Source organism: Oncorhynchus nerka, linkage group LG14 (genome assembly GCF_034236695.1).
Source record: "Oncorhynchus nerka isolate Pitt River linkage group LG14, Oner_Uvic_2.0, whole genome shotgun sequence".
NCBI classification, from domain to species: Eukaryota; Metazoa; Chordata; class Actinopteri; order Salmoniformes; family Salmonidae; genus Oncorhynchus; species Oncorhynchus nerka.
The window spans coordinates 6,301,177-6,313,307 of record NC_088409.1 but is presented as its reverse complement, the minus strand read 5'-3'; the positions used below and the strand labels follow the sequence as shown (position 1 = coordinate 6,313,307).

General features: G+C 41.7%; 1 protein-coding gene across 1 annotated transcript in view; it reads left to right on the top strand.

Annotated features, from left to right (window-relative positions):
• LOC135575103 (WASH complex subunit 5) overlaps positions 1–12,131 on the top strand; it is an 89,949-nt gene that overhangs the window by 63,899 nt on the left and 13,919 nt on the right. Inside the window, exons 17-24 of the mRNA XM_065027301.1 lie at positions 254–334; positions 656–757; positions 3,539–3,718; positions 5,401–5,525; positions 5,948–6,110; positions 9,486–9,588; positions 10,857–10,936; positions 11,614–11,717. Of these exons, the coding sequence (XP_064883373.1) occupies positions 254–334; positions 656–757; positions 3,539–3,718; positions 5,401–5,525; positions 5,948–6,110; positions 9,486–9,588; positions 10,857–10,936; positions 11,614–11,717 (938 nt within the window). The remainder of the gene's footprint in view (positions 1–253; positions 335–655; positions 758–3,538; positions 3,719–5,400; positions 5,526–5,947; positions 6,111–9,485; positions 9,589–10,856; positions 10,937–11,613; positions 11,718–12,131) is intronic.

Below are 12,131 nucleotides of genomic sequence, written 5' to 3'. Positions count from 1 at the left end.
AGGGGCAGGCGTTCAGCGTTCTGCGAGGGGCTAGCGTTCAGCGTTCTGCGAGGGGCTAGCGTTCAGCGTTCTGCGAGGGGCAGCGTTCTGCGAGGGCAGCGTTCTGCGAGGGGCAGCAGCGTTCTGCGAGGGCAGCAGCGTTCTAACGAGGGGCAGCAGCGTTCTGCGAGGGCAGCAGCGTTCTGCGAGAGTTAGTGGGTTTTCTACAGCTGAACATCCTGGACTTGTTATTTTGTTCCTGATGTTCTCACAGGTTGCCAAACTCACCCACGCCATCTCCATCTTTACTGAAGGGATTCTGATGATGAAGACGACGCTGGTTGGAATCATCAAGGTCCGTTTTTAAATTAAAACTGTTTTTGCAACTGTTGTTTTTAGATATATTGACGGCAGGTAGCCTAGTGGTTAGAGCGTTGGGCTAGTAATCGAAAGGTTGGTAGATCGAATACCTATAGTAGCTGACAAGGTAAAAAATCTGTCATTCTGCCCCTGAACAAGTCAGTTAACCCACTGTTCCCCGGTAGGCCGTCATTGTAAAATAAGAATTTGTTCTTAACTGACTTGCCTAGTTAAATAAAATAAAAATATATGTTTATATTTGAGAAAATGTGTCTAAATGCATTAGTCTTACCTTATTTAAATGGCGTCTCTTCAGGTGGATCCCAAGCAGCTCCTGGAAGATGGTATCAGGAAGGAGTTGGTGAGAAGAGTAGCCTACGCTCTACACAAAGGACTTATCTTTAACCCCAAGGCTAAGGTGAGATAGTAGCCTACGCTCTACACAAAGGACTTATCTTTAACCCCAAGGCTAAGGTGAGATAGTAGCCTACGCTCTACACAAAGGACATCTTTAACCCCAAGGCTAAGGTGAGATAGTCTACGCTCTACACAAAGGACTTATCTTTAACCCCAAGGCTAAGGTGAGATAGTAGCCTACGCTCTACACAAAGGACTTATCTTTAACCCCAAGGCTAAGGTGAGAAAGTAGCCTACGCTCTACACAAAGGACTTATCTTTAACCCCAAGGCTAAGGTGAGATAGTAGCCTACGCTCTACACAAAGGACTTATCTTTAACCCCAAGGCTAAGGTGAGATAGTAACGCTCTACACAAAGGACTTATCTTTAACCCCAAGGCTAAGGTGAGATAGTAGCCTACGCTCTACACAAAGGACTTATCTTTAACCCCAAGGCTATCTTTAACCCCAAGGCTAAGGTGAGATAGTAGCCTACGCTCTACACAAAGGACTTATCTTTAACCCCAAGGCTAAGGTGAGATAGTAGCCTACGCTCGCAAAGGACTTATCACCAAGGCTAAGGTGAGATCTCTACACAAAGGACTTATCTTTAACCCCAAGGCTAAGGTGAGATAGTAGCCTACGCTACACAAAAGGACTTATCTTTAAAAGGACTTATACGCTCTACACAAGGCTTATCTTTAACCCCAAGGCTAAGGTGAGATAGTAGCCTACGCTCTACACAAAGGACTTATCTTTTTAACCCCAAGGCTAAGGTGAGATAGTAGCCTACGCTCTAAACACAAAGGACTTATCTTTAACCCCAAGGCTAAGGTGAGATAGTAGCCTACGCTCTACACAAAGGACTTATCTTTAACCCCAAGGCTAAGGTGAGATAGTAGCCAGCTCTACACAAAGGACTTATCTTTAACCCCAAGGCTAAGGTGAGATAGTAGCCTACGCTCTACACAAAGGACTTATCTTTAACCCCAAGGCTAAGGTGAGATAGTAGCCTACGCTCTACACAAAGGACTTATCTTTAACCCCAAGGCTAAGGTGAGATAGTAGCCTACGCTCTACACAAAGGACTTATCTTTAACCCCAAGGCTAAGGTGAGATAGTAGCCTACGCTCTACACAAAGGACTTATCTTTAACCCCAAGGCTAAGGTGAGATAGTAGCCTACGCTCTACACAAAGGACTTATCTTTAACCCCAAGGCTAAGGTGAGATAGTAGCCTACGCTCTACACAAAGGACTTATCTTTAACCCCAAGGCTAAGGTGAGATAGTAGCCTACAAAGGCTCTACACAAAGGACTTATCTTTAACCCCAAGGCTAAGGTGAGATAGTAGCCTACGCTCTACACAAAGGACTTATCTTTAACCCCAAGGCTAAGGTGAGATAGTAGCCTACGCTCTACACAAAGGACTTATTTACATTTACATTTAAGTCATTTAGCAGACGCTCTTATCCAGAGCGACTTACAAATTGGTGAGATAGTAGCCTACGCTCTACACAAAGGACTTATCTTTAACACCAAGGCTAAGGTGAGATATATCTGACCATAACACAGCACAATATCAACCGTTCCGAGGGGCTGTCGAGTGGCGCAGCGGTCTAAGGCACTGCACCTCAGTGCAAGAGGCGTCACTATAGTCCCTGGTTCGATTCCGGGCTGTATCACATCCGGCCGGGATTGGGAGTCCCATAAGGTGGCGCACAATTGGCCCAGCGTTTGGCCGGGGTAGACTGTTAATTGAAAATAAGAATGTGTTCTTAACTGACTCGCCTAGTTAAATAAAGGTTACATTTTAAAATTAAACCCACAGTACCATTCAGCACAAGGTTAACCGTCACTTTCAAAACTTTCACTGTCTGAAGTATCAGTTTGTTCAGGTTTTATTCATGACAGAATACAAAACAAAAGTTGTCTGCTACACTTAAAAAAATATATATATTTTAAAATGAAGTGTTACAGGATATTAAATCCTGGTAAATGTCATTTCTCATCACCTGGTACAGACCAGTGAGTTGATGCTGAAGGAGTGTTACAGGATATTAAATCCTGGTAAATGTCATTTCTCATCACCTGGTACAGACCAGTGAGTTGATGCTGAAGGAGTGTTACAGAATATTAAATCCTGGTAAATGTCATTTCTCATCACCTGGTAAAGACCAGTGAGTTGATGCTGAAGGAGTGTTACAGGATATTAAATCCTGGTAAATGTCATTTCTCATCACCTGGTACAGACCAGTGAGTTGATGCTGAAGGAGTGTTACAGGATATTAAATCCTGGTAAATGTCATTTCTCATCACCTGGTACAGACCAGTGAGTTGATGCTGAAGGAGTGTTACAGGATATTAAATCCCGGTAAATGTCATTTCTCATCACCTGGTACAGACCAGTGAGTTGATGCTGAAGGAGTGTTACAGAATATTAAATCCCGGTAAATGTCATTTCTCATCACCTGGTACAGACCAGTGAGTCGATGCTGAAGGAGTGTTACAGGATATTAATGTCATTTCTCATCACCTGGTAAAGACCAGTGAGTTGATGCTGAAGGAGTGTTACAGGATATTAATGTCATTTCTCATCACCTGGTACAGACCAGTGAGTTGATGCTGAAGGAATGTTACAGGATATTAATGTCATTTCTCATCACCTGGTAAAGACCAGTGAGTCGATGCTGAAGGAGTGTTACAGGATATTAATGTCATTTCTCATCACCTGGTACAGACCAGTGAGTTGATGCTGAAGGAGTGTTACAGGATATTAATGTCATTTCTCATCACCTGGTACAGACTAGTGAGTTGATGCCGAAGCTGAAGGAGATGGCGGCCACCATGGACGGATTCTACCGGTCCTTTGAGTACATCCAGGATTACGTCTCCATCTACGGTCTGAAGATCTGGCAGGAGGAGGTCTCTCGGATCACCAACTACAACGTGGAGCAGGAGTGTAACAGCTTCCTGCGCACCAAGGTTTGACCTTTTATATGGTCACCTCTTTCTCACTGGGTCTGGTCACATGACCTCTTTCTCACTGGGTCTGGTTGATTCCTTGTATCCCCTTTCTATATATAGTCACATGACCTCTTTCTCACTGGGTCTGGTTGATTCCTTGTATTCTTTTTTGAAATATAGTCACATGACCTCTTTCTCAGTGGGTCTGGTCACATGACCTCTTTCTCAGTGGGTCTGGTTGATTCCTTGTATCCCCTTTCTATATATGGTCACATGACCTCTTTCTCACTGGGTCTGGTTGATTCCTTGTATCCCCTTTCTATATATAGTCACATGACCTCTTTCTCACTGGGTCTGGTTGATTCCTTGTATCCCCTTTCTATATATAGTCACATGACCTCTTTCTCACTGGGTCTGGTCACATGACCTCTTTCTCACTGGGTCTGGTTGAGTCCTTGTATTCTTTTTTGAAATATAGTCACATGACCTCTTTCTCAGTGGATCTGGTTGATTCCTTGTATCCCTTTTTTTAAATACAGTGGGGCAAAAAAGTATTTAGTCAGCCACCAAGTGTGCAAGTTCTCCCACTTAAAAAGATGAGGCCTGTAATTTTCATCATAGGTACACTTCAACTATGACAGACAAAATGAGAAGAAAAATCCAGAAAATCACATTGTAGGATTTTTTATGAATTTAAATACAGTAGAGTGGCTGTATACAGTAGAGTGGCTGTATACAGTAGAGTATACAGTAGAGTGGCTGTATACAGTAGAGTGGCTGTATACAGTAGAGGGGCTATGTACAGTAGAGGCTATATGCAGAGAGGCTATATACAGTAGAGGGGCTGTATACAGTAGAGGGCTATATACAGTAGAGGGGCTATATACAGTAGAGGGGCTATATACAGTAGAGGGGCTATATACAGTAGAGGGGCTATATACGGTAGAGGGGCTATATACGGTAGAGGGCTATATACGGTAGAGGGCTATATACGGTAGAGGGCTATATACAGTAGAGGGGCTCTATACAGTAGAGAGGCTATATACAGTAGAGGGCTATATACGGTAGAGGGCTATATACGGTAGAGGGCTATATACAGTAGAGGGCTATATACAGTAGAGGGGCTCTATACAGTAGAGAGGCTATATACAGTAGAGGGCTATATACAGTAGAGGGCTATATACAGTAGAGGGCTATATACAGTAGAGGGGCTCTATACAGTAGAGGGCTATATACAGTAGAGGGCTATATACAGTAGAGGGGCTATATACAGTAGAGGGGCTCTATACGGTAGAGGGGCTCTATACGGTAGAGGGGCTCTATACGGTAGAGGGGCTCTATACGGTAGAGGGGCTCTATACGGTAGAGGGGCTCTATACGGTAGAGGGGCTCTATACGGTAGAGAGGCTCTATACGGTAGAGGGGCTCTATACGGTAGAGGGGCTCTATACGGTAGAGGGGCTATATACGGTAGAGGGGCTCTATACGGTAGAGGGGCTCTATACGGTAGAGGGGCTCTATACGGTAGAGGGGCTCTATACAGTATATATTAGCTGGTTGAATCAGGTTAAGTTACATCTGGGGGTTGGATTGAAAGCCTACAGGAGAGTAGCTCTCCAGAGACAGGGTTGGGAGAGCCCTGGTTTCAATAATATACGTACTATTTAAACGGCTAATGTTCGCCTCTTTGTGTTTCTTAGATCCAGGATTGGCAGAGTGTCTACCAGTCGACCCATATCCCCATACCCAAGTTCCCCGCGGTCGATGAGTCGGCCACCTTCATCGGACGACTCTGTAGAGAGATCCTCCGCATCACAGACCCCAAGTAGGTATCTCTCTCTCTCCATGTCACCTTGGTGGCGTCAGTCTGTTAGCTTGTAGCTACACTACCTACTCATTCAAGGGTATTTCTTTATTTAAAAAAAAACTATTTTCTACATTGAAATAACACATATATGGAATCATGTAGTAACCTGACAAAAAATGTAATAGCCACCCTTTGCCTTGATGACAGCTTTGAACACTCTTGGCATTCTCTCAACCAGCTTCACCTGGAATGCTTTTCCAACAGTCATCAAGACAAAGGGTGTCTATTTGAAGATTTAATTATGGAAGGTAGCGTTGGTGTTCTTTAATGGCGTAAACATGGTAGAGGAAGTCTGTTTTTTTGGGGGGGGGTATACTCTCTTCTCAGTGCTTTTAATATGTCTTCATGCAAAGCCTTCACCTGTTACCTGTGTTTCCCAGGGCGACGTGTTACATGGACCAGTTGAACACCTGGTACGACCTGAAGACCCACCAGGAGGTGACCAACAACCGTCTGTTCTCTGAGATACAGGACACCCTGGGGACCTTCGGCCTCAACGGGCTGGACAGGCTGCTCTGCTTCATGATGGTCAAGGAACTGCAGGTCACGTGATATTATGTTGTGAAACCCAGCCTGCCAGCCGATCAACACTACTCTGTTAGGATGCCTTTTCATTTAACCTTTTCATTTAACCTTTTAATTTAACCAGGTTAACCTTTTAATTTAACCAGGTTAACCTTTTAATTTAACCAGGTTAACCTTTTAAATTAACCTTTTAATTTAACCAGGTTAACCTTTTAATTTAACCAGGTTAACCTTTTAATTTAACATTTGTAATTTAACCAGGTTAACCTTTTAATTTAACCAGGTTAACCTTTTAATTTAACCAGGTTAACCTTTTAATTTAACCAGGTTAACCTTTTAATTTAACCAGGTTAACCTTTTAATATAACATTTGTAATTTAACCAGGTTAACCTTTTAATTTAACCAGGTTAACCTTTTAATTTAACCAGGTTAACCTTTTAATTTAACATTTGTAATTTAACCAGGTTAACCTTTTAATTTAACCAGGTTAACCTTTTAATTTAACCAGGTTAACCTTTTAATTTAACCAGGTTAACCTTTTAATTTAACCAGGTTAACCTTTTAATATAACATTTGTAATTTAACCAGGTTAACCTTTTAATTTAACCAGGTTAACCTTTTAATTTAACCAGGTTAACCTTTTAATTTAACCAGGTTAACCTTTTAATTTAACATTTTAATTTAACCAGGTTAACCTTTTTAATTTAACCTTTTAATTTAACCTTTTAATTTAACCTTTTAATTTAACCAGGTTAACCTTTTAATTTAACCTTTTAATTTAACCAGGTTAACCTTTTCATTTAACCAGGTTAACCTTTTAATTTAACCAGGTTAACCTTTTAATTTAACATTTGTAATTTAACCAGGTTAACCTTTTAATTTAACCAGGTTAACCTTTTAATTTAACCAGGTTAACCTTTTAATTTAACCAGGTTAACCTTTTAATTTAACCTTTTAATTTAACATTTGTAATTTAACCAGGTTAACCTTTTAATTTAACCAGGTTAACCTTTTAATTTAACCAGGTTAACTTTTTAATTTAACCAGGTTAACCTTTTAATTTAACCTTTTAATTTAACCAGGTTAACCTTTTTAATTTAACCTTTTAATTTAACCTTTTAATTTAACCAGGTTAACCTTTTAATTTAACCAGGTTAACCTTTTAATTTAACCAGGTTAACCTTTTAATTTAACCTTTTAATTTAACATTTGTAATTTAACCAGGTTAACCTTTTAATTTAACCAGGTTAACCTTTTAATTTAACCAGGTTAACTTTTAATTTAACCAGGTTAACCTTTTAATTTAACCTTTTAATTTAACCAGGTTAACCTTTTAATTTAACCTTTTAATTTAACCTTTTAATTTAACCAGGTTAACCTTTTAATTTAACCAGGTTAACCTTTAATTTAACCAGGTTAACTTGTAATTTAACCAGGTTTTTAATTTAACCTTTTAATTTAACCAGGTTAACTTTTTAATTTAACCAGGTTAACCTTTTAATTTAACCAGGTTAACCTTTTAATTTAACCAGGTTAACCTTTTAATTTAACCAGGTTAACCTTTTAATTTAACCAGGTTAACCTTTTAATATAACATTTGTAATTTAACCAGGTTAACCTTTTAATTTAACCAGGTTAACCTTTTAATTTAACCAGGTTAACCTTTTAATTTAACCAGGTTAACCTTTTAATTTAACCAGGTTAACCTTTTAATTTAACCAGGTTAACCTTTTAATTTAACCAGGTTAACCTTTTAATTTAACATTTTAATTTAACCAGGTTAACCTTTTTAATTTAACCTTTTAATTTAACCTTTTAATTTAACCTTTTAATTTAACCAGGTTAACCTTTTAATTTAACCTTTTAATTTAACCAGGTTAACCTTTTCATTTAACCAGGTTAACCTTTTAATTTAACCAGGTTAACCTTTTAATTTAACATTTGTAATTTAACCAGGTTAACCTTTTAATTTAACCAGGTTAACCTTTTAATTTAACCAGGTTAACCTTTTAATTTAACCAGGTTAACCTTTTAATTTAACCTTTTAATTTAACATTTGTAATTTAACCAGGTTAACCTTTTAATTTAACCAGGTTAACCTTTTAATTTAACCAGGTTAACTTTTTAATTTAACCAGGTTAACCTTTTAATTTAACCTTTTAATTTAACCAGGTTAACCTTTTTAATTTAACCTTTTAATTTAACCTTTTAATTTAACCAGGTTAACCTTTTAATTTAACCAGGTTAACCTTTTAATTTAACCAGGTTAACCTTTTAATTTAACCTTTTAATTTAACCAGGTTAACTTTTTAATTTAACCAGGTTAACCTTTTAATTTAACCAGGTTAACCTTTTAATTTAACCAGGTTAACCTTTTAATTTAACCAGGTTGTCCCATTTTGACTTCAAACAATCACGACATTGAGGTCAATATCAGTGTGCTGTTATATTTTAATACAGATGCTGTTATTCGTAGCTTCATTTAAAAAATATATATTTATTTTTTCACCCCAATTTCGTGGTATCCAATTGTTTGTAGTAGCTACTATCTTGTCTCATCGCTACAACTCCCGTACATACGGGCTCGGGAGAGACGAAGGTTGAAAGTCATGCGTCCTCCGATACACAACCCAACCAAGCCGCACTGCTTCTTAACACAGCGCGCATCCTACCCCGGAAGCCAGCCGCACCAATGTGTCGGAGGAAACACCGTGCACCTGGCAACCTTGGTTAGCGTGCACTGCGCCCGGCCCGCCACAGGAGTCGCTGGTGCGCGATGAGACAAGGACATCCCTACCGACCAAGCCCTCCCTAACCCGGGTGACGCTAGGCCAATTGTGCGTCGCCCCACGGGCCTCCCGGTCGCAGCCGGTTACGACAGAGCCTTTGCGCGAACCCAGAGTCTCTGGTGGCACAGCTGGCGCTGCAGTACAGCGCCCTTAACCACTGCGCCGCCCGGGAGGCCCTTAGCTTCACTTTTCTGTTCGAGACAACGCCGCTCCTTATCATTCAACAAGCACATAGTGCAGTGTGACTCGGCTCACCTGTTTTAGCCTGGTTCCTCTCTACCTGGTACAGCCAGAAGAGGACTGGCCACCCCTCATAGCCTGGTTCCTCTCTACCTGGTACAGCCAGAAGAGGACTGGCCACCCCTCATAGCCTGGTTCCTCTCTAGGTTTCTTCCTAGGTTCTGGCCTTTCTAGGGAGTTTTTCCTAGCCACCGTGCTTCTACACCTGCATTGCTTGCTGTTTGGGGTTTTAGGCTGGGTTTCTGTGCAGCACTTTGAGATATCAGCTGATGTACGAAGGGCTTGTTCAAGTGGTGCAGTTCGTTAGTTGCTTCCCCTTCAAGGTTCCGTAACACGACAGGATTTTTTTTTTGGTTCCATTAGAACTTCCTGTCGGTGTTTCAGAAGACCATCCTGAGAGACAAGGCTATGGTGGATGTCTTTAAAGCCATGCTGAGCGCTGTCAATCCCGTCAAAGGTATTGTGGGTAGGTATCAACAGCTCAGGAAGAATTCTTACCAGTGTTGTGTTCATTAGGTTATACAATGGAAAACATTGTTCCAGTCATTATGACCAGGGAACATTAGGCTCCCACTGAACAGGACCCAGAGATGATGACCAGGGAACATTAGGCTCCCACTGAACAGGACCCAGAGATGATGACCAGGGAACATTAGGCTCCCACTGAACAGGACCCAGAGATTATGACCAGGGAACATTAGGCTCCCACTGAACAGGACCCAGAGATGATGACCAGGGAACATTAGGCTCCCGCTGAACAGGACCCAGAGATGATGACCAGGGAACATTAGGCTCCCGCTGAACAGGACCCAGAGATGATGACCAGGGAACATTAGGCTCCCGCTGAACAGGACCCAGAGATTATGACCAGGGAACATTAGGCTCCCGCTGAACAGGACCCAGAGATTATGACCAGGGAACATTAGGCTCCCACTGAACAGGACCCAGAGATGATGACCAGGGAACATTAGGCTCCTGCTGAACAGGACCCAGAGATGATGACCAGGGAACATTAGGCTCCCACTGAACTGGAGATTATGACCAGGGAACATTAGGCTCCCACTGAACTGGAGATTATGACCAGGGAACATTAGGCTCCTGCTGAACAGGACCCAGAGATTATGACCAGGGAACATTAGGCTCCCACTGAACAGGACCCAGAGATTATGACCAGAGAACATTAGGCTCCCGCTGAACAGGACCCAGAGATTATGACCAGGGAACATTAGGCTCCTGCTGAACAGGACCCGGAGATGATGACCAGGGAACATTAGGCTCCCGCTGAACAGGAGATTATGACCAGGGAACATTAGGCTCCCACTGAACAGGAGATTATGACCAGGGAACATTAGGCTCCCACTGAACAGGACCCAGAGATGATGACCAGGGAACATTAGGCTCCCGCTGAACAGGACCCAGAGATGATGACCAGGGAACATTAGGCTCCCACTGAACAGGACCCAGAGATGATGACCAGGGAACATTAGGCTCCCACTGAACAGGACCCAGAGATTATGACCAGGGAACATTAGGCTCCTGCTGAACAGGACCCAGAGATTATGACCAGGGAACATTAGGCTCTCACTGAACAGGACCCAGAGATGATGACCAGGGAACATTAGGCTCCTGCTGAACAGGACCCAGAGATGATGACCAGGGAACATTATGCTCTGGATATGACTGTCCAAGGCCATTATCACTCACCGTTGCATTTCTTTGTCTTCTTTCTGTCAGCAAATGCCAGTAAAGGCTATGCCAACGCTGTCGCCAAAACACAGAAGATCTGGGGTCCGTACTTGGAGTCCATCATGAAGGTACTGTGTTTCAGTAAACTGTTTCAGCAACACCAACTTAATGTTGTGAGCAACACAACCTCTACGTTCAGTGTTCGGTCTCTAGATGACTATAATCAAAGATGGGTGACACAGTGCAGAGCCTGCTGTCGTGGTGACACACTGGTACACCTCCAATTGACTCAAATTATGTCAATTAGCCTATCGGAAGCTTCTAAAGCCGTGACATCATTTTCCAAGCTGTTTAAAGGCACAGTCAACTAAATGTATGTAAACTTCTGACCCTCTGGAATTGTGATACAGTGAATTATAAGTGAAATAATCTGTCTGTAAACAATTGTTGGAAAAATGACTTGTGTCATGCACAAAGTAGATGTCCTAACCGATTTGCCAAAACTATAGTTTGTTTAACAAGAAATTTGTGGAGTGGTTGAAAAACGAGTTTTAATGACTCCAACCTAAGTGTCTGTAAACTTCCGACTTCAGCTTGTACACCTCGAGATTTATTACAAGTTCAGCTGTCTTCTACACATTCCCAGCTAATATACAGACAGAAAGGGAGAAAGGGAGATCAAAGTGACTCAAAGAAATTTCTAGAAGTTTCTCCGAGGTCTATATACCCTCCTCCCCCAACCGGGGAGACCAGGAGGGGGTTTCAATCCCTGTGTGGAAGTGACCACGGGCTGGTTTTTCCTCAGGTTGGTCAGATGCAGATCCTGAGGCAACAGATCGCCAACGAGTTGAACTACTCCTGCAAGTTTGACTCCAAACACCTCGCTGCTGCTCTGGAGAACCTCAACAAGTCAGTGGCCCCATCTGGGAGGATGCATGGAGAGACATGACATATGTATAAGTCTCGTTATGAGACGTTATGAAGGCTCGTACATGCTTATTATGATAGGATGATATACAGTGGGGAGAACAAGTATTTGATACACTGCCGATTTTGCAGGTTTTCCCGACTTACTAAGCATGTAGAGGTCTGTAATTTTTATCATAGGTAATAATACACTTCAACTGTGAGAGACGGAATGTAAAACAAAAATCCCAGAAAATCACATTGTATGATTTTTAAAAAAGTAATTAATTTGCATTTTATTGCATACATCAAATGCTTGTTCTCCCCACTGTACCTGCAGGCTTTAAAAGTAAAAGGTTACTGTTCATTTGAAATGGAAAGAGTGATTGTTGCTTGTCATGAAAGGGATGGCCGTTG